Raw genomic sequence first — 22,843 nt, 5'->3', positions numbered from 1 at the left:
GTGGGTCGGGGGGATATAAATAGACCCACTGCTTCGTTAGCAGAAGGTGCAACCCCCTCAAAGGCGAAGTGTCGCACACGGACCCCAACCCTCTGGGACCCGGATGCGACACCTACTTTGGTGTATCTTCCTCTTCTCCTTCCTTTTTTCTTTCTTCTTCTATCTTTTCTCCCACCGCTGACCTCATGTGCTGCAAAAAGAGAGGTCACCCATCCCACAGAGTGGGCACCTCGTTGACCGTGAGGTGCGACCCGTGAGGAGGGAAACCGGGTACCTGGCGGTTGATGTGAGATCAGTCTACGGACTGTCCCTTGCCAACACACCTCTTTGGCCCAGGTTTTCCTCTTAGAAAGGAGGGTGGCACGGCCCATGCCACTCAATCGGTTGAGAGCTGAAACCCCATCAAGCCCTGGGTCAATCTTGACGGGAGGGTCTTGTACTTCCTCGTTGAGAGTATAGGTCCGGGGTAGCCCTGGCACAGCTCTGGTCATCCGAGCAATGTGTCCCCTTCTTGGGTTCCGTGGCGGGCGGAGAGCCCCGGAGTAGAATCAACCATAAATTTCATATGGAATCCAAATAAAAAAAAACCCTTCCCCAGCTCCCAACGTTATCAAAAAGTCTCGGCTCGCGGAAGCGGCTGCGGCTGCCGAGCCGAGCAAAAATTCAAAATCAGGAAAAAGGACCTTTACCGTTGCTTCTTTCCTCCCTTCCCAGGGAGGTTCCGAAGCAGCCGTACGTTGCCATCAGCTGCAAAGAAGACGCACAGAAGAAGATCACTGATCTGAATCTGTTCAAGACGGGAGATGCACTACGTGAGGTTCTGGGATACATTCCTACGAATGTCCAGAAGCTCTCCTCTGGTGTACTCCTCGTCAAGTGCGCAACTGAAGACGAAGTGACCAAACTCCTGGATACCACGACCTCCGGCGGTATTCCATGTAGGTCCGAGCGCTACCAGAAATTCAACCGCTCGAAGGGCGTAGTCCGCAGCCATGAGGTGAAAGGCTGCTCCATGGAAGAAATTGTGGAGCACTGTGAGGGAGTGGTCGAAGCCCGCCGGATTGCTCTTCGGCGGGGGGAGACTACTATTGAAACGAACACGATTGTCCTCACTTTCAAATCGTGTCGCCCTCCAGCCACCGTTCGGGCATCTTACTTGGTACTCGACGTACGACCCTATGTGCCGAACCATCTGTGCTGTTTCAAATGTTAGAAGTTCGGCCATAGCCAGTCACGGTGCCGTCACGCAGCCGTGTGTCCTCGTGGCAAGACTGGGCGTCCTGAGAAGGAATGCAAGGCTAGCCCTTGTTGCCCCAATTGCCACGGCCAGCACACAGCTTTCTACACAGCTTTCAGCAAGGAGTGCCCGACTTGGCTCCAAGAACGCGCCATCCAAGAATACAAGGCGCGAAATGGCTGCTCCTTCCAGGAGGCCCGTAAGGTTGTCTGCCCGCCAATCATAACCCCAGTCATTGGCCGGTCGTATTCAAAGGCAGCCCAGGAGGTCACGAGGTCGGCAAGTAATTCTACTGCCGACCTCCCAAAGCCCGCAGTCAACAGGCAAATCTCTGTGCCTAAGAACAAAAAGCCCGCTACTATCCCTGTGGCAACCCCCTTTGAGGTGTCACTCTCTATCCGCTATGGGGTTCTAGGGGAGGGCGGGGAGGACTCTTCCTCCGCCCCCTCTTCTCCCCTTCACCCCTCTTCTATCCCTTTTTCTTCTTCTCCTTCTTCTTCCACCTCACAGCCCATCCTTCTGATGGAGTGTGAGGTGGGACTTCTCCCCTCCTCCCAGTTCCCAGCCCCCTCGGTCTGCTCCACCTCCCCCTATCCCTCCAGCAGACAAACCCCTGCCTATGGAGGAAGACAGCTGCGACCCCCTCACCGGCCTGACCCCGGGAAGGGCGGAGTCTGTCACTCCTCCAAATCCCCCACTAGACCGCCGTCCAATCCAGGACGGCAACATAGAAAACACTCTGCCTCCCCCGCAAGGAGGAGTCAGAGTGTTTCTTTGAAGCCGGGGCCTTTGAGCTCCAAAATAAAAACTAAAAAATCATAATGGCGGTCCTGCAATGGAATGCCGGCGGAATCCGACCTTCCATTGCAGAATTTCAACATTTACAGGCCACACTGTGCCCACGAATGGCCTGTATTCAAGAAACAAAATTCGCCCTGGCTTCAACCATAGACTTAAGAGGATTTACTGCGTACTATCACATTCACACGGAGAACCAGGTTGCTTCCGGTGGTACCACCATCTACACCGACAACAACACACTCCACAGACAAGTACATCTTAAGATGACCCTCCAGGCTATTGCCGTACGGGTCACCCTGCACAGACCAATCACGATCTGCTCAGTTTATATCCCACCAAATTACCCCCTCAAAATAACCCAACTAAATGACTTAAAGGCTCAGCTTCCAAAACCCTTTATTTTGCTAGGTGATTTCAATGCCCACAGCCCCCTTTGGGGAGACAAACCTACAGACCAGAAAGGAAAAATAATAGAAAACTTTTTATTTCAAAATAACATCTGTCTCTTAAATGATAAATCCCCAACTTACAGAAACAGCCACTTTTAGCACTTCATCCCCTGACCTCCCCTTTTGTACCCCTGACCTAGTCCCAGATCTTGAGTGGTCTGTGCTGGATGCCGTACGGATCATTTCCCAATTCTTCTAAAAAACATTAGCCTCCAAAACGACCCGATCCCAGAACGCTTCAACTTCAAAAAGCAGACTGGGACGGGTTAGCCAATCAATGTTCCCAGATTCTTAATCCCAATTTCCACGTCAACTACAATAAATTCCATGAAAAGCTTTTAGAAATATGCCACAAACACATACCAAAAACAAAAACAAAACCCCAGAGGAACAAGACCTGGTTCTCTTGGGAATGTGAGGACGCAGTAAAGAAAAAGAAGGCAGCGTATCGAAAGCCGTCAACCATAGAAAACAAGATCAGTTATTTAAAGGCTCGAGCTGTGGCACGTAGATGCCTCAGGGAGAGCAAAAGACAATCATTCCAAAAATACATCTCCAAAATCAACAGCCAGACACCACTCAACCATGTTTTCAAAATTGCAAAAAAATTCTTAGGTAGACGCACAGACACCATTCGGCACGTCCAGAGGCCGGATGGAACCACAGCTGAAACACAAGTAGACATCGCAAACACAATAGCTACATCTCTCGCCAAAAACTCATCCCAAGCAAACTACAACACCACTTTTCAAAACATCAAAACTAACAGAGAAAAACAACACCTAAACTTCCACTCAAACAACACTGAAACCTACAACGCAGACTTCACAATAGACGAACTAACATCGTGCATGTCGGACCTGGGCTATACAGCCCCTGGACCGGATGACATCCACAACCAGATCATTAGACACTTACCCTCAGAAACACTCACACTCCTACTATACATATACAACGACATGTGGCGGTCGCACTCCTTTCCAGAGTTTTGGCGTCTCGCCACTGTCATTCCAATACCCAAACCAAACAAGGACCACACACACCCATCCAATTACAGACCAATAGCACTAGCGAGCTGTCTCTGCAAACTGATTGAAAAAATGATTCACAGGCGACTCATGTGGTTTCTGGAAACGACGGGCTCGCTGAGCGTTCTCCAGTGCGGATTCAGGAAAACTTGATCCACTCTGGATCACCTGGTCCGCCTGGAGACCTTTATACACGAGACGTTCGCTGAAAGAGGCCACATGATCGCCATCTTTTTTTACCTAGAAAAAGCCTTCGACACAACCTGGAAGTACGGCATTCTTCGAGACCTGCACGCACTCGGCATACGCGGTCACCTCCCTGCCTTCATTGGCAACTTCCTGAAGAACCGTTCCTTCCAGGTTCGTGTCGGATCCTCCCTTTCAGACCCCCACAAACAGGAGGAGCATCCTTTCTCCTCTCCTCTTCGAAATTAAAATAAATTCCATAGTAAAAACCCTCCAAAACAGCATAGGCAGCTCGTTGTACGTTGACGACTTTTTGATATGCTGCCGTTCGAAAAATCCTCATTTGAGATCTATGGAAAGGCAGCTGCAAATACAAACTCGAAACGTGGGCAAACAATAACGGTTTCAAGTTCTCCCCGTCAAAGACGGTTGCAGTACACTTCTGCCGAACAGGCAGACGTGTGCTGCAGCCGGATTTGACACTATGCGGAGAAAGGATTCCCGTCCAGGACCAAGCTCGTTTCCTCAGCGTCATTTTCGACAAAAAACTCACATTTATACCACACATCAAAGACCTTCGTGTGAGGTGCCAGAAAGCGTTAAACGCTTTGAAAATTCTATAAAATCCGGAGTGGGGCGGGGACTCAAAACACCTTCTCCACCTGTACATCTCCCTTGTCCAGTCCAGGCTTGACTATGGCTGTCAAGTCTACGGATCGGCAAAACCACACGTCTTAAAAATACTAGATCCAATACAGAACCATGGACTCCGCCTCGCTCTGGGGGCTTTCCGCACTTCTCCGGTGGAGAGCCTCCAGGCCGAGGCCAACATACCACCACTCTCACTCAGACGCACACAACTCTCACTACAAATTCTTTTCCCTGACCTCCCTCAGTGGCACCTCACCAAGGCAAAAGTAGACTTACAGCTGACCACACACAACAAACAAAGCACAAACACCAAAACTTTTCAAGCAGAATACAAAAAACTAATAGATAAATACCCCGGTGCGGAGCTCATCTTCACAGATGGCTCCAAAAAAGACAATGAAGTGGGCGCCGCAGCCCTATCTTCCAACAGTACACACCAGAGGAGACTCCATCCTGAAGCCTCCATTTTCTCTGCGGAGGCCACTGCCATTGACATGGCACTGGACTCTGTAGAAAATTCTCCTAACAAATCTTTCCTTATCCTTTCTGACTCTCTGTCTTGCATCACCTCACTCACAAACTACACACTTTTACACCCAAAAATAGTTAGGCTACAACAGAAAATCCATACACTATCCGAAACTGGAAAAAACATCATGTTCGCATGGATACCTAGCTATGTGGGCATCCGAGGAAACGAGCAGGTAGACGACCTGGCGAAGAAAGCTTCGTCCCTTCTGCTGGGATCAACGACAAACACCCTCCCACAGACTGACTTTAGAAATAGAGTCAAAAAGTACACCTCCAGTCTGTGGGAGAGCCACTGGGAAAACCAGAAAAATAATAAACTATATGAAATAAAACCCAAACTAGAACAGCGAAATCCTTCGGACCTCTCCAGAAGAGACGAAGTCATTTTTACTCGATTGCGCATCGGACACACGGCCCTGACCCACAAATACCTCCTACAGGGAGATGAGAAGCCGTTCTGTGTCGCATGTGACACAGATTTTACCATTAGACACATTTTAACAGAATGTCTAGACTTTGGAGAGATCCGAAGGAAATATTATAAATGCAAGAAATTGCAGGATATTTTTTCCGTCGTTGTTCCCAGCAGAATTTTGAATTTTATAAAGGCCATTGGCCTTTATGGCGAGTTGTAGAATGAATTTGATATTATTAAAAATAATTATTGTTACTTAAAAGAGTTGTTTTAAACCACAAATGTATTTACACCGAATTTAAATATTTTAACCTTTTAGCATTTTAAAGTAAATTAGTTAACCAGTCGTGAAGTGAACTTTTGCAAACTTGTGTTTCGCGCGCTCATATGACCTTAGCAGTTGCGAGCGCTGTAAAACCTTATACTATACTAAATACTAACCATAGACTTAAGAGGATTTACTGCGTATCATCACATTCACACGGAGAACCAGATTGCTTCCGGTAGAACCACCATCTACACCGACAACAACACACTCCACTGACAAATACATCTTAGGACGACCAGGCTATTGCCGTACGGGTCACCCTGCACAGACCAATCATGTTCTGCTCACTTTATATCCCACCAAATTACCCCCTCAAAATAACCCAACTAAATAACTTAAAGGCCCAGCTTCCAAAACCGTTTATTTTGCTAGGTGATTTTAATGCACACAGCCCCCTTTGGGGAGACAAACTTACAGACCAGAAAGGAAAAATAATAGAAGATTTTTTATTTCAAAATAACAGCTGTCTATTAAATGATAAGTCTCCCACTTACAGAAACAGAGCCACTTTTAGCACTTCATCCCCTGACCTCCCCTTTTGTACCCCTGACCTAGTCCCAGATTTTGAGTGGTCTGTGCTGGATGACAGTACGGAACATTTCCCAATTCTTCTAAAAAACAATAGCCTCCAAAACGACCAGATCCCAGAACACTTCAACAACAAAAGAGCACACTGGGACAGGTTTGCCTCTGAATGTTCCCTGATTCTGAATCCCACTTTTGACCTCAATTAAAAAAAATTCCTCGAAAAGCTTTTAGAAATATGCCACAAACACATACCAAAAACAAAAACAAAACCCCGGAAGAACAAGATCTGGTTGTCTGTGGACTGAGGATGCAGTAAAAAAAAAGAAGGCAGCATATCGAAAAGCTGTCAACAACACCACCACAGATTGACAGAAAACAAAATTAATTATTTAAAGGCTCGAGTTGAGGCACGTAGATGCCTCAGGGAGAGCAAAAGACATCCATTCAAAAAATGCATCTCCAAAATCAACAGCCAGACACCACGCAACCAAGTTTTCAAAATCGCAAATAAGTTTTGGGTAGACGCACAGACACCGTCCAACACGTTCAGAGTCTCATCCCAAGCAAACTACAACACCACCTTCCAAAACATCAAAACTAACAGAGAACAACACCACCTAAACTTCCACTCAAACAAAACTGAAACCTACAACGCAGACTTCGCATTAGACGAACTAACTAACATCGTGCATGATTTTGATAAAGGCCATTGGCCTTTACGGAAAGTTGTAAATACATTATGTTTTGATTTTAAGCAGATTGCCATTTTTACATTGTTATATTACCACAAGTTTTTAACACTTTAAAATCTGATCGTTGACCCGAACCTAGCCGTGCAATGAACTGTTGTGAAAGCAACCAACTTGTGTTTCGAGCTCTCATATGACCTTATGCAGTTGCGAGTGCTGTAAAACCCCTATTAAAACAAACAAAAGTTTAGATCACTAAAATGAAAATCCCTTGAATGTTATTACTAGCAAAAAGAACATTTTTATAAAGTAAAAAAAATTCTAACTGGGACTCCAGATTTAAAAAAGTGAACGTTAAACTAAGTTACAGTCAAGGTATTACGTTTATCTTTGCCTTAGGTCCCTGCACCACTTTTTTACATCTAGATATAACTCAGTCAGTTATGTTGAGTTCAACACAAGTGGAGTCGACTGTTTACTTAAACACCAACAAGAAGACACTTTTCAAACCCAAGTATATTACGGTGCACCACCCTTCGGCCTTGAAGGGAAGAGAAGCAGCATCAGTAATGGACGTGGTTATTGTGTTGTGGCAGAGGGCTGATTGTATTTCTACGTTAAGTATCACTAGTGTCAATGATTCACAGGCAAAAGTATTTAAAAGTAAAATAGCACTTCAAATCAAGTGTTTTTACCGTTTTGTGGAACTCAACATACCATTTGAGTTTAACGAAATGTAAAGAAGAGAATGATGCTGGGACCTGAAGCAAAGATCAACTTAATCGAAGATCAACTCAAACGGGTTCAACACAAGTGGAGTCGACTGTTTACATAAATCACCAACAAAAAGACACTTTGCAACCACAAATCACACAGCAAAATTATTTCCTTTGAAGTTGGACTGTAGTGACTATTTGACAGAGGAACCCTGTTAAACTGCCAACTTCATGCTCATTCTAAGAGTGGTGGTATTAGTAGGTATGAAATTTTTACAGCATGTTTACATGATAAATGCACTGACAGAGGCTTTTGACTTGAAAACGGATAAAACTCTTAGAAAAAAAACCTGTTGTGTATTTATTGCTATTTTTGGCATTAAAATAATGGATTTGGAAATTCTATCCTCATTCAAAAACTATGAGTAGCAAAAATCTGTCTTGTCATGACACAGATATTGTCTCAGTCTGTGTGCAAAATTTCAACTTTATAGGGTTGGCATATTTTTTTTCTAGAGTGTATATTATGAAATGTTCATGTCATGACCTTTGCTAGGTCACAGAGCCCAAAATTAATGATGGAACTTGACAAAGGTAGATCCTTTTGTAATAATTTCACTGGGAACAAAAAATATATAATAGATTTTATTTAAACGAAACCGAAAACATTTCATTGCAGCAGCTCCCCCGCCATATGAGTTGAAGTTTCTTTTTATGTGTAGATCAAACAAGGAAATCTCTGTGTGGACCTATGGTTATGTACTCTAAACACATGCTTATTTTCTAACAAATATATTGCTCAGGTATGTTGAGCTGAGGAAATAATCAAACTTGGGCGGCCATTTTATCGCTAATTTTACCTCTGAAACCAGGAGACCCCAATTCCTTCAACTTCAATCATAAATATCTCGACTTGTATCCAAGATAAATGGGGTTTTTTTCTTTTCGTTAAAAGCAAGGAAAATGAACATACTTTAAAGTGATACCAAGGCAATAGCACCACATGCCCAAAAATTGACAAGTGCCTGATTCCACTACGTCGTGACACATACTATATTACTGCAACCTTTTCTAAAAAAATAGTTTTGTAAACATTTAATTTGAAACTCTCTAACATGTTTTTTTATTTCAGGTGTCAAGTCTGGTGGTGGAGGCGGTGGAAATGGTAGAGCTGGAGGTGGAGGTGGAGGTGCTATGGGAGGAGGGGGAGGAAGTGGTGGAGCACCATCCGGCTTAGGGGGACTGTTTGCTGGTGGAATGCCAAAACTAAGGCCGGCAGGTCAATCAAGAGGTATGTGTCTTTTTACTTTTTGACGTCTATTGTGTTTACCATTTGCTCTCTGACATAATTTCATATCTCAAACTCTCTCTTCTTTTTCTGTTCACATTTTTACTTAAAAAGGCAATTATTAATTATTTCTGGGGTTTTTAACACTCAACTGTAATTTTGTGTAAATTTATTGTTAAAATATGTGGTGCTAATTATCTTAAAGGTGGAAAGTGCTATTGATTAGTAACAAGGACCAGATAGTTCATTGACATCTGGCTTGTGAGATATTCCACAAGAAAAGGAGAATGTTGTAGTTTGTCTTCTTTATTTATATCACATGTACTAATGGGACTGTTTTCCCAGGAAATTTGTCATTCATAGCTGTTTACTCATTGTTTGTACCCTTTCATTACCTCAGGTGCCGGAGGCCCAGCTCTAAAGCCACCAGGTTCTTCTAATGGACCCACTCGCAGCTCAGCCAGCTCCGTGGCTAATGGTGGGCCTCCGCCACCGCCCCCAAGTTCTAACAAACCAGCACCTCCTGCACCACCACCCAGCTTCAACAAACCTTCATCAGGACCACCTCCCCCTCCACCAGGTGCTCCTAAGCCCAATTTCAGCAAGGCTGGCCCACGGACTGGCCCACCCCCGCCACCTCCCAGCAGCAATAAACCACAAGATGGTGGAGGGTCTCGCCCCACCAGTGGCAATGCTTTCAGGGGTGGCTCCTCAGATGCTCAGAGACCCAGCGTTGCCTCGCTGGCTGCGGGGTTAGCCACCAAGCAGCAACATCCCCGAAGTTCACCACAGCAGTCTTCAGTGCCTAACGCTCCCCACGCTGGTGGTGGGGGCATACCTCCTCCTTTGCCCACGGGAGCACCTCCTCCCCCGCCAAGCCGGCCGCCACCCAACAGCAACAGACCTAACAGCATGGTGGGTCGACCTCTACCCCCTCCGCCACCTGCTAGCCACCTGGCTGACAGTAGCAACCTTTCAGTGGGTCCTGCAAGGCCGCCACCTCCTCCCCCCCCCAATAGGGCTGCCGCTCCTCCACTTCCACCCACTAGGACGACGTCCAATGCACCGCCGGTTGGTGGAACGATTGGTCGGTCTGGCCCTCCCAGTAACAGGCCCCCACCTCCAGTGAGGCGAGATGTCAACGGCAGTGGCACTGTAGGGCGGAGTCAAGGAGCACCGCCTCCAAGCCAACCTCCCAGTGTGCCACACAATCGATTGTCTGGAAGCTGGGGCTCTGGAGGTGATGGTAAGTAATTTTTCAAAATAGTTTATTCCCCCCTTCAGTACTGTTCGATTATTTATGCAGTATCAGTTCAATAGTAGGGCTGCCCCTCATTATGAATTTGGCAGAATCGTTACGATTTTTATTCAATTGTACGACAGTGCAATAGTTAAGTAATACTCCTGATTCTTATTTTTTAATTAAAATTTTTTGGCTACCACAACCCACTGCGCACAGGCAGACATCGCAACCACAATAGCTACATCTCTCTCCAAAAACTCATCCAAAGCAAACTACAACACCACCTTCCAAAACATCAAAACTAAGACTAACAGAGAACAACAGCACCTGAACTTCCACTCAAACAACACTAAAACCTACAACGCAGACTTCACATTGGACGAACTAATATCATGCATCTCAAACCTAGGCAATACAGCCACAGTTCCAAATGACATTCACAACCAGATCATTAGACATTTACCCACAGAAACACTTCCACTCTTACTAGTCATATACAACGACATGTGGCGGTCGCACTCTTCTCCAGAGTCTTGGCGTCTCGCCACTATCATTCCAATACCCAAACCTAACAAAGATCACACACACCCATCCAATTACAGACCATAGCACTGATGAGCTGTCTATGCAAACTTACAGAAAAAATGATTCACAGACGACTCTTGTGGTTTCTGGAGACGACGGTCTTCTAGTAGTTTTTGGTTAGCCGATGTGACTTGTTTCGGCTCCCATGAGTGAGTGCTACTTACTTTATCCGCCGCTTGCCTGAAGTCACGTGGGATGTCCTTTAGTAGGCCTACGTCACGATAACTATTCTAAAGGTGCATTCACTCTACATGTCCTATTCTAAAGATGTGTTCACTCTACATGTCCAAAGGTTGCGTTTACACATACACCACACATATCTCAAAAACTACTGAAGATGTCTTTAAAATTCAAAAAGCATATTATTATTGTTCATAAATGAACTCGGCACATGAAAATGCAAAAAAATGGGATTCTTCAAAATGTGTCATCTGGTCTCTTTTACCAGGCATGCTCACAATTTTCTATTTTTCCATTACTAAATACTCTACAATAACATGTGAGGCAGGTGCTCGTCAAAATAATGAAAGTCAAGAATCTGGCATTTCTCTGCAGGTTTAGGAATTTTTATCGGATTTCTTTTTTTGGCTCGACACCTTTCATGCCCTTTGAAGAACACCTTTCCTTGTGGATTTTACTGGAAAACTTTGATTAAAGGCATTACAGATATAAATTTTCAGTTTCAATGGACTCTCATGCTAAGGAAATAACTCAATTTTGGTGGCCATTTTTTTGCTAATTTTACCTCTGAAACCACCTCCTTTAATCTCAAATATCTTGAATTATATCCAAGATAAATTGATATATTTTTTTTCATCAAAAGCAAGGCAAAAGGACAGACTTTAAGGTTACACCAACTCCATATGCCCCAAAATTGAGGAGCACCTGATTCCATCGCGTCGTGACGCACATAGTGTGTCGCAAGCGAACACAATACAATGTAAAATGTAGAAGAGTGCATTACATCAAATTTTGCTCCCCAGTAGAGCCTGACAAAATTTTATCTGGTAATTATGAACATGCAATTTTTTTAGGCCTTGGTCAATATTAAAAAAAAAAAAAAAAATTAAATTAAATTTTTAAGTCGCCTGGAGAAACTTTAAAGGAACACCGGCATCTCAGGCCCCCGACAAAATATCTGGCGTCTCCAGATATCACCCACCCCGCTTAAGTCTTGTTTGGTAAACAATTTCCTTTGACGTTGAGCAGTGTGTGCGACATGTATTTAACAGATGTCATGAAAACCTCCTTATACCGCCAACTTCATGCTCGTCACAAGGTATATGACACCAGAGGAGACTCCATCCCGAAGCCTCCATTTTCTTTGCGGAGGCCACTGCCATTGAGATGGCACTAGACTCCGTAGAAAATTCTCCTAACAAATCTTTCCTTATCCTTTCTGACTCTCTATCTTGCATCATCTCACTTACAAGCTACACGCTCCTACACCCAAAAATGGTTGGGCTACAACAAAAAATACACGTCTTCACTGACAACGGAAAAAGCATCTTGTTCGCATGGATACCTAGCCATGTGGGCATCTGAGGAAACAAGCAGGTAGATGACCTAACGGAAAAATCCTTATCCCTTCTGTTGGGATCAATGACGAACACTCTCCCACAGACTGACTTTAAAAATAAAGTAAAAAAGTGCACCTCCAGTCTGTGGGAGAGCAACTGGAAAAAACAAACAAATAACAAACTTCACAATATTAAACCCAAACTGGGGCAGCGAAATCCTTCGGGCCTCTCCAGAAGAGACAAAGTCATTTTACTCGATCACGCATTGGACACACACCCTAACACACAAATACCTCCCTCAGGGAGAAGAGAAGCCGTTCTGTGTCTCAGATTTTACTATTAGACTCGTTTAACCGAATGTCTAGACTTTGGAGAGAAACGAAGGAAATACTTTGAATGCAAAAAATTGCAAGATATTTTTTCGTCGTTGTTCCCAACAGAGTTTTAGATTTTATGAAGGACATTGGCTTTTATGGGAAATTATAGAGTGAAATTAAGTTATTAAAAATGTTTATGTTATTTAGGAAAGTTGTTTTAGATTGAAAATATATTTAATATTTACTCCAAATTTTAGATATTTTAACATTTTAAGATCTAACTACTGACTTGAGCCCAGCCGTACAGTGAACTGTTGCGAATAGAACTAATTTGTGTTTCGTGCGCTCATATGACCTAATGCAGTTGTGAGCGCGGTAAAACCCCATACTAAACTAAATAAAAAGATTGGCCGTAAAAATAAAGTCAAAAACTACAACTCCAGTCTGTGGGAGACCCACTGGACAAAACAAACAAACAAACTTCACAACGTTAAACCCAAACGGGGACAGCTAAATCCTGCTGGCCTCTCCAGAAGAGACGAAGTCATTTTTATTCGATTACGCATCGGACACACGGCCCTAACACACAAATACCTCCTTCGGGGAGATGAGAAGCCGTTCTGTGTCGGATGCGACACAGATTTTACCATTAGACACATTTTAACAGAATATCTAGACCTTGGAGTTCGGAGAGACCCGAAGGAAATAATATTTTAAATGCAAAAAATTGCAAGATCTGTTTACCGCTGTTGTTCCCAACAGAATTTGGGATTTTATGAAGGCATTGGCCTTTATGGGAATTTATAAAATGAAACAAAGTTGTTAAACATATTTATGTTATTTGAGAGCTGTTTTAAATTGAAAATATATTTACCCTGAATTTTAATATTCAAGTCTGATAGTTGAACAGCCGTGCAGTGAACTGTTGCGAATGCAACACACTGTGTTTTGCGAGCTCATAGGATCTTCGGCAGTTGCGAGCGCCGTAAAACCCCATACTAAACTAAAACTTGGTGTTTCTATTTTTCTTCTAATTGATACGTGAAATGTATCCACTGCCCAAATGTCTTATTTCATCTGTGAAAGTTTAAAAGTTGTTAAACTGTACAGTCTTTCTTTGTGTACTTGTTTTAACAATTGAAGACCTGAGAACAACACTAAGGTCAATTCACACTTAAATGATTTAGAGAAAATGAGCGAAAACCTCACTTCATGAAATACTTAAAGTAATTTCCGATTAGAGGGCTTAAGAAGACTTTTTCTGGACTTGACCTTGTTGTTGCACTTAAGCTTCACATCTTTGAACAAGAATAACTTGCGTGTGAACAGAATAGTGCTTCATCGGTGCTATTAATAGATAGGTCTTTGTGACAGCTTTTGAATGATATTCTGTTTTTAGGAAAATGTGACTTAACCTTGTTGTTGTTCTCAGGTCTTCAAATACAGGTGCATTTTGATTGTGCAGACATTTAAACAGGGTGTAATTTGTTAACATTCTCTTTTTGATTGTCATAGTCTCGTTTGATTGTTACTCTTCTTTCTGTTGTTTCAGATTTCGAGAAACGGTTTCGTTTTCATCAATCTAACGAGTTCCCCCCGCCTGAACCCTTTGCAAATGTAAACAAGGTTTGTCCCAGCAAAAATCCTAAACATTCTGGTAAGTATTTCTTTTTGTTATTTGTTATGTTTTCTATTGTATGGAGAACTCAAGTGGGTGGTTGGCGGGTGCTCTGGTGTGGTTTGCTGCTTCTTTCCTATCAAACATCTATCGTCCTAATCTCCCCTTTTTCTTTTTTATGTTTGTTACTCTCTTGGAACACCTCTAATCTTCTGGCGCTCGTATGACCTTATGCAGTTGCGAGCGCCGTAAAACCACTACTGACATTAAGGAGAATCCGACTGGATGTACCATTTTCTCATTAAAAATGTATTTTTGAAGATGTTTTTTTGACACATCATTGACATAATAACAAAAATTGCATAAGAACATTTGCTGTCAGAGTCTACAGTTTCTACGACTCATTAATATAAACAAACCCCTTCACAGTGCATACCAAAATTTAGGTCAGCTTGTGACCTTTCTTAAGCTGTGAATCGCAATTATGAATATATATAAAATCAAAACAGTAAAGGATGGGAAGTTTTGCGCATTCGAACCCTGTTATGGTTCCTGAGCAAAGCAAAGCCATGAGGCCACTCTAAGAAATTGTTAACATTGTCATTGACAACAATTTCTACAGCCCATTCATAGAAATTAAGCCCTTCACATTTTCATATCTAATTTTAGGTCAGCTTGTGTCCTTTCTCTTGGTGTGTAGGGCGCGTAAGTACATTGACAGTAAAGAAAGGGAAGCACCACGCATAGACATACTTGTGATACTTTGAAACTGAAACAGTGTCTTAACTCTTCCAAGTCCTGAGTTTTTTCCTCCGTTTCGTTGAATTTTTTTTCTACAGTCACCTAAACCTGATGCACTATGTTTCATTATAACCCCCAAAAGCTTGCCTCCTATTTTTAAATAGCGTAAACAAAGGCTTAGTCGTTACTAAAAAACTTGGTTCAGGAATAGTTCAGACAAACAAACAAAATCTTGCACTAAATAAAACGAAACAGTTGTCACTAGTACTGGTTGCTCCCAGCGTCTGATGGGGAACAGGGTTATTACCGCTGGACGCTCCTAGCATCCGATGGGGTTCAAAGAGTTAAACTGCTTTTCAAAATTGCACTTGGAGTCGTAAATGTGTTGTCAAGGTTTTTAGAGACAAACGACACAGCAGGCTGATAGTTCAATTTCCATTTGGAGTAGAACTCAATCCAGATCTAAGGGAAACTTTTTATCCAGTTTTCTCAAAATTTTGTTTTCGAACCCTACCCAACAATATTAACCTTTCCAGCCCCAGCCATTTTTCTGCACTCCCTAACCTCAGTTTTAGGTAATTACAGCAGGCAGCAGACCCCAGTTCAGCCAATACAGCAGTATTTCAGCAAAAAAGCATGCATTCTAAAAGGTGACGTAATGTCTTTTTTATGAGTTTTAGATAATAACATATATAACAAAGTTTAAAAGTAAATGAACAAAGATTATGAAAAGTTTTAATTAAGTTTGCCGCCATTTGGAAAAATGGACAAATTCGGAACTCACTGAAACTGAAAATATACGCTCTTAGGACAGGCTGCGGCTTGAGCGCGGCTGAGAATATACGCCCTTTGGACCGTGGGGCTGGAAGGTTAAACAGATCACTGTAGCTATCAATCTTAGAAATTTTAAAGGCATGTTGATCAGAAATGTGTCGTACGTTACGTTATCTTTCACCAAGCATACATCCGCATATTGTCAATCACTATTTTGTTTATCTGTTAGGTCAGTGTGCACTTCATCGGGAAAAAAACGCGCTGATTATCCTTCATTTTTAGAGGAAATATGTGCTTTGTCAGATTTCAGTGGATGGAGCTAACGAAAGTGTTTCTTGTGGGTGGTTGGCGGGTGCTCTGGCGTGGTTTGTTCCTCCTTCCTATCAAACATCTATCGTCCTTATCTCCCCTCCTTCTTTTTTATGTTTGTTACTCTCTTGTAACACCTCTAATCTTCTGGCGCTCATATGACCTTATGCAGTTGCGAGCGCCGTAAAACCTCTACTAAAAAAAGTGTTTCTCATGCGTTTTGTCTATTCATTCCTCCTCAGTACACCAGAGACCACCTCCACCACAACCCCCCAGGTAGAAGTCAAGTGAAGTCTAAAGAGACTGCTACGCTGCAAATGAATTTTGTTCTTTTTTTTGTTTTTTGGGTGAACTCGGGCCTATACATCTGCGGGGAGACTGCAATACTAAATCCAGGAGCTCTCCAGGCCCAGTTCTGGACTGTATTTCTTTGCCAGGCAGATCATTTTTGTATAGCACATATCCACTTGTACTATCACTTTGAATAAGGTACTGCATGTTAATACAGCTTCTACTCTGGAGTCCCTTGAAACTGAATTCCCAAATGTCGAGCTCAAATGGTTTGCACAGTACTCTATGCATGTGAGGGAGTTTCTAAAGATTTTTATAAAATTGTTATCACCAGCCTCTAGCTGACTGGCACATTTTTTCAAGGCTTTGTAATGATTTACATGAGGAGATGTGCTTATTCATGTGCTATAATGGATATGTATTCTTATGTCACCAAGACATTTTCCCCACATTCATTCCACCATTGACAATAAATGAAGTTCACTTGGCCAACTGATCATGGTAAAACAAAATCAAGATAACCAGCTGCATTAGATTTTTCTTTGTTTTCCCCTTATTTTTCTCTTTGTGACAAAATTTCCATCTTTATAGGTCTAACTCTCTCCTGCTTTGTTTTATGAGTAGATGTATGACAATGCTATCTAAAATCTATACATGCCATGTATGTTATTTGGACTGCCATTTGTTTAGCTAATTTTAATTGTTAAAGTCTCTCAAAATATGTTTACTTGAAGTACACAATGTACAAGTACATATATTCATACTTCAGTTTTTTGCAGGTATTGTTCATGTTTGTGGCCTGACCTGTAAGCATTTTGCAAGTTTCGTGCATATTATTTTTTTATGGTTAGAAGTTTGTAGAATGTGTAGACTCAGTGAGCATCTAAGTTGCTTTCTGTTGCAAAGTTGGGCTTCCAAGGATTGTGGCAAAATAATTTTATCTTTTGGTTTTCAGGTTTTCTTTTAATGTTTCTTTAGGGACGCTTTTCTTCAAATCTTAAAGTTATTTTTATCAACATCATATTTCATTTATCTCAGAAGAATTACTGACTCTGAGAAAAAGAATGAAGTATTTAGAGATGTCTTTGTAATGATTTGTATTAATTTGAAGTTCATTTGAATTGTCATGTAAGATGCTTTCACCAGTTTGAGCCCAACGTGATCTGAATTTCCCCATAGTCAAGGTAGTGTACCCAATATTTCATGGGGTCCTCACAGCTTAAGAAGATATACGCTGTTCTGCTTCTTGCCAGAGGTTTGAAAGCCATGCTTAAATTTGATAGACTCAGGTATATGTCTAAGGGCAACTGCTTTTACCCTTCTGTGCACTGAATGCATGGCACAACTTATGGTGCTCATGTAGAAGTCTGCCCAAAGCTGAAATGCAAGTGCACAGTATGATCCAGTATGCTCAAAGAGGAAGTGTTATAGGAGCCTAATCTGTTGGTGTAGTCTTACATCTGCATACATTTGGCTGTGTGTAAATGCATACAGTTGGCTGTGTGTAAATTGTTTATGTGAGATTCTTGGCTGCATGGATATGGACAGATATTCGTTTTTTGTGCCTTTTTTCGTGGTCTGTCCACTCCCTTCCCTCCTCGTATAACACAAGTAATTTGATGTTTTATAAACATGTGGACACTCTTTGGTTGATAAAATTACTATCTCAGAAAGGGTTTGAAGAAGCCAAGGACTACACTGGATTGGAGAATTATTATTTTGATTCCTGAAGACCAGAGAGATAGTACTTCATTTTTTTTTTTTTTCTACTCTGTAAATTGTAAAGCAATTTTATTTTGAAACCTTATGTTTATGGTTTCAAGAGGTAGTGTTGCATGAACTTTGTACAGAAGGTGGTAATTGGTCATTGCAAGTATTAATAGGTCGATACACAGTTGTCCAAAGGGGGAGACAGCTAATGCGTCTGTGATTTCAATGCTCATTATCTTGTCCGTGTCTTACGTAACTTTTGAGTGAATCTCCTTTGTGAATAATGAGTGAATGAAATGACATTATATCAACATGGTCATAAGTACGACATGATTTGAAGCCTTTGGGAACAAGTAGTGGTCCACAGTTGATGGCCATTATTTGAACTGTTTTTAATAGATTTTTTTTTTGGTTTTTAGCCCATGTGCTCACATATCATCTGGTTTTCTTTTGATCTGATTAAACTCATTCATTGTGATATGCTGGCAGTCATTTTCTTTACGTGGCATAAACCTTTTCAGTTTTATAATTTGTCCAGCTTCTTCACTTTTTCAAAATTGTAAAACTGTGGATATGACCCAGCTTGAAGCTTTCTAAGAGTGGTATTATTGCTATGACTGTCTTTAATGACTATAAATGAATGAAGAAGAAATGTTAATGGATAATGTTTATTGGAATATAGTGTTGGAAGTCATCCAAATTGCAATGTTCTTTATTTCTTGTAAAGTTTTCATGAATGTGTGGCACTACTTTGACATTTTAGACTCAATTTTTCGCTTTATTTATTTTTTTCAGTGCTGTTGTTAGAGTGATTATTTGCTTGGGTTTTTTGTGGATTTTTTTTTTTGGGGGGGGGGAGGAGACAAGTTTAATGATCGTGAATACAATGTGCTTTATTAGAGGGAAAGTGTAAGATGTGGCACCATATTGGGTGATGAAGATCAATTTGTAAATAGGCAAGGCTTGTTTTTGTCTTCTCTGTGAAGAAATACAGCCAAACCTTGTTATACCGCCCTCTGTTAAGGCCCGGTAACATATAACGATAAATTGTACAAAAACTGGACGATCTTGCCATCATACGATAAATCGTTGGGTGTAACTACAAAATTGTACAAAGTTTGAACGATGGTTTGGAGACTCGGTCGAGAAATCAAGCGCTGCTTGATATTTTCCGTGCGATCACAGTCACACTTACGGGAGACGCGCTGTGACGTAGATTCACTTTGAAATTTGCCGCAGCGCAGAGCTAAACTCAGGGCTCAAAATTTTTTAAATAATTATCGTAGGTAAAAACTTATTGCATATTCGGAATCAGCGTCTCAAAATAAGCACAGTTACTCGCGGTGAACCTGATTTGGTGCGTTATTATGTATATTTTAGCAATTTTATTATTTAGTTGATCGTCGATGGTGAAGCTGTGCATCATCAAGGTCTCTCGGTGCGTTGCACATCTGCAGTCAAGTCAAAGCTTCCGGTTCTACACACAACATGGCAGGCCTACAGTATGGCCACCCTTTTCTAAAGACACTGTTCTGCTATATCAAAATGTACAGGGAAGGAGGGAAAGGGGGGGGCTCTCGTGATCTAGAGATACAGTGTTTGCCTTTCTTTCATTAGGTCCAGAGCTCGAAACCTTCTCATAGAGTACAGGCAAATCGCTGTCGTCGCAAAGTGACATGGTGGCTTTATGACGAGGAATCTCCTCGATCGAAAGAAAACTGGACGATAGATTGGAATGTGTTAACAGACAACACAGTTCGATGAAACGGACATTTCTCTCATACGATGAATCTGATACAATTTATCGTTGCATGTAACTGGGGCATTATACCACGAGCCCGGCTAACTTCCAGATTTTGCCAATGTACAAAAAAGGAACGCCTATATAAACATAGTATTTGTTCCTTTACACCACCATCCTTCAACTGTCTGAGTTGTACACGGTCCTTATTAAACAAATGTAAATTTGCCATGAGATACTGCCAGCGAATTGGCCACCAGAGGTACACACTATAAACGTTGCACAGCTCTGCGAGTTCTGCTTATTTCTAGCGTTTGTCATGGATGCTCCTCATTTGTGCTAATTATGAGATTGCTAGAATTTGTAGGCTTTGTCTATATTATAACATTATAGAAAACGAAAATTTAATTCTAAAGTCACCTGGTGAAACTAAAGAAACTGCGCCACTTTGGTCTGTTGGCAAACTATATGGTGTTGCAGGATATCAGCCCGATGACCAAAAGGCTGGCAGGCACCCATGAGACTTTTGTATTGTGAGGACTACCGCTTAAGTCTAGGTTAAAGGTCTTAGGCGGCTTGAGGACTGACGAGTATCAGATTTAACCCCCCCCCCCCCCCCCAAAAAAACCCTACGTCAACACAAATTGCTTATAGCTTGTTCACTTTTGTCTGTCCACGAACATTTTTTTAATTTTACCTATGCCCGCGAAACTCTCCATGGCTTTTCTGCAGGCCACCAACCAAACAAAATGTTTTTTTTCCAAAAATTTTGATCTAGGAATTTGCTCCCCCCCCCCCCCCCATTCCGTAATATTACATATTTCACTTATAACAATAATACTAATAATTATGACATTTATGTGGCTCAGATCCGTGTTACAATCGTTGTCCTGTTCGCTCTACATAATATTCATGAAAAACTTACACACGTATGTATACGCGCACATAATAATATGTGTGTGCCTAAAGAAAGGTCGAAAAAGTCGGATTTTGACCTTTTTGGGTTAAGGGTTGCATGTTATAGAAAATTCAATGCTGAACACAGTGGTTTTTGAATCGTTGAGATATCTCAAGTTGTTTTTGAGATATTGCACATGTTGTGAGATAGGGTATAAAGATCTAATTTTGAAAAATTAGCTTTTAAGTTCAGGACACTTACAAACTTGAAAAAAAATGTTTCTAGTGTATTTTTTTCATTGAAAATTCATTTCCAATTTGGCATTCAGTTGACATCAATATCATGATTAGAATTCAATGGTAAAACATAGCGGGGAAGAGAAAACATGCTTCAAGAATAGATTTCTTATATATGTTAAAAAAATACCCTCGTCCGTCTCAAAATTATTCAAAATAAAATATTTAGAAGTCAAATCAATGAAAACCCTTTTAATACGTTTAAAAATTGTGGAACTATCATTTTTTTTATGGAAACACATTTTGGTAAAAAAAGTGGGTTTTTTTTGTCATTACCAGCCTGTAGCTCAAAATTCTCTGTAGCGACTTTTTCTATCTTTCTTTAGGCAGGCACACATATATGCAGTTATACATTCACTAAAAAATAACAGAGTAAATGAGGGGAGCTGTCGTGGCCTAGAGGTTAAGGTGTTCGCCTCTCATTCAATAAGTCCCGGGTTCAAATCAGGGGGGGCTCTCGTGGCCTAGAGGTTAAGGTGTTTGCCTCTCATTCAAAGGTCCCGGGTTCGAATCCGGGTAGCGACCGAAAAATTTTCTTCTCTAAAATTGTCTCCTTTCACCTCCTTTCCTGCTCTCTAGCAATGTTCTGTTGTCTGCTTTCAATTCCACTTTCTGCCCCCACCCCCTCACCTCCTTTGCCCCCTCCTCTGGGCTCCTGACTCTTTCTGCAGCCTTTCTACTATTACTCCTTGACTCCTCCTTCCTGCTGTCTTTCTGCCACACCCCTGATCTTCTGGTAGGAAAGATCTACACCTAGCCTTCTCGGACAAGGGCGAAAAATCTCGGAGGGCCCGTGTGCAAGTTGCGCACGTTAAAGATCCCTTGGTGGTCTAAAATCGATAAGAGTAGGCTTCGGCCGCCACCCGTGCAAAATTCAAAATTTCCTACCCACTGAAAATATTAGGTGTGTCCCGCGCGCTCATATGACCTATGCAGTTGCGAGCGCCGTAAAACACTTTACAAAAACAAAAACAAAAAAAATCAAATCAGGGTAGCGACATAAATTTTTCTTCTCTAAAAATGGTCTCGTTTCACCCCCCTTTCCATCTCTCCAGCAACGATCTGTCGTCTCTTTTCGTTTCCACTTTCTTCCCCCACCCCTTTACACCCTTTGCCCCCTCCTCTGGTTCCTTACTCTATCTGCAGCCTTTCTACTGCTACGCCTTGGCTCCGTACTTCTTACTGCTGTCTTTCAGCCACCCCCCCTGATCTTATGGTTGGAAAGATCCACACCTAGCCTTCTCAGACCAGAACGACATATCTTGGAGGTCGCATGTGCAAGTTTTGCACGTTGAGGATCCCTTGGTGGTCCAAGTTCGATGAGTAGGCTTTGGCCGCAGCCCGAGCAAAATTCAAAATTTCCTACCGTCTGAAAATGTTTAATGTGTCCTGCGAACTCATATGACCACATGCAGGTGCAAGCGCTGTAAAACACTTACAAAAAAAAAAAAAGAAAAAAGAAAAAAAGAGGAAAAAAGAGAAAATCATTCAAGCAAAATATTGCATATACTCTCTTCCTTACGAAGAGGAAAAAATTGACTTATATGTCAATGTCAAAAGTGTCTTAATTACAAATAAAACAAATTACAGTGGAATTCTGATAAAGTCAACACCTCGAGACCGAAAAAAAGTTGACTTTGAGCAAGGTTGACTTTATCCATTGTACAACTGGCCCCTGAAAACTGAAGATGACAGCTACAAAATTACAAAGTACCTGGTAACAAGATGTTAGCTCAATTTCAGTGAGTATGGTTCTGAAGTTGTCACCAAAACAAGAGATAATGAGTGAACAAAGTAATTGGAGGTGTGCACACCACTAGCTCAGGCCCTGATATCTCTTCTTAAATAAAGTCGTCTTGGCATTTTGCCCCAAATTGTTGTCTTTACGCAAGGTTAACAGTGAAGCGGTTGACTGTATCAGAAGCACAATTACTTAACTCTTTGAACCCCATC

The 22,843-nt window shown here is 41.8% G+C and overlaps 1 protein-coding gene across 1 annotated transcript in view; it reads left to right on the top strand.

Annotated features, from left to right (window-relative positions):
* Window positions 1-18,704, top strand: part of LOC101845028 (WAS/WASL-interacting protein family member 1) — a 46,138-nt gene extending 27,434 nt beyond the window's left edge. Inside the window, exons 3-6 of the mRNA XM_005106950.3 lie at window positions 8,692-8,850; window positions 9,248-10,093; window positions 14,065-14,169; window positions 16,197-18,704. Of these exons, the coding sequence (XP_005107007.1) occupies window positions 8,692-8,850; window positions 9,248-10,093; window positions 14,065-14,169; window positions 16,197-16,234 (1,148 nt within the window). The 3' untranslated portion in view covers window positions 16,235-18,704. The remainder of the gene's footprint in view (window positions 1-8,691; window positions 8,851-9,247; window positions 10,094-14,064; window positions 14,170-16,196) is intronic.
* The last annotated feature ends 4,139 nt before the right edge of the window (window positions 18,705-22,843 follow it).

This window comes from Aplysia californica, unplaced genomic scaffold (assembly GCF_000002075.1).
Source record: "Aplysia californica isolate F4 #8 unplaced genomic scaffold, AplCal3.0 scaffold00565, whole genome shotgun sequence".
NCBI lineage: Eukaryota > Metazoa > Mollusca > Gastropoda > Aplysiida > Aplysiidae > Aplysia > Aplysia californica.
The sequence above is the reverse complement of the archived record's forward strand: the minus strand, read 5'-3'. Positions and strand labels throughout refer to the sequence as shown.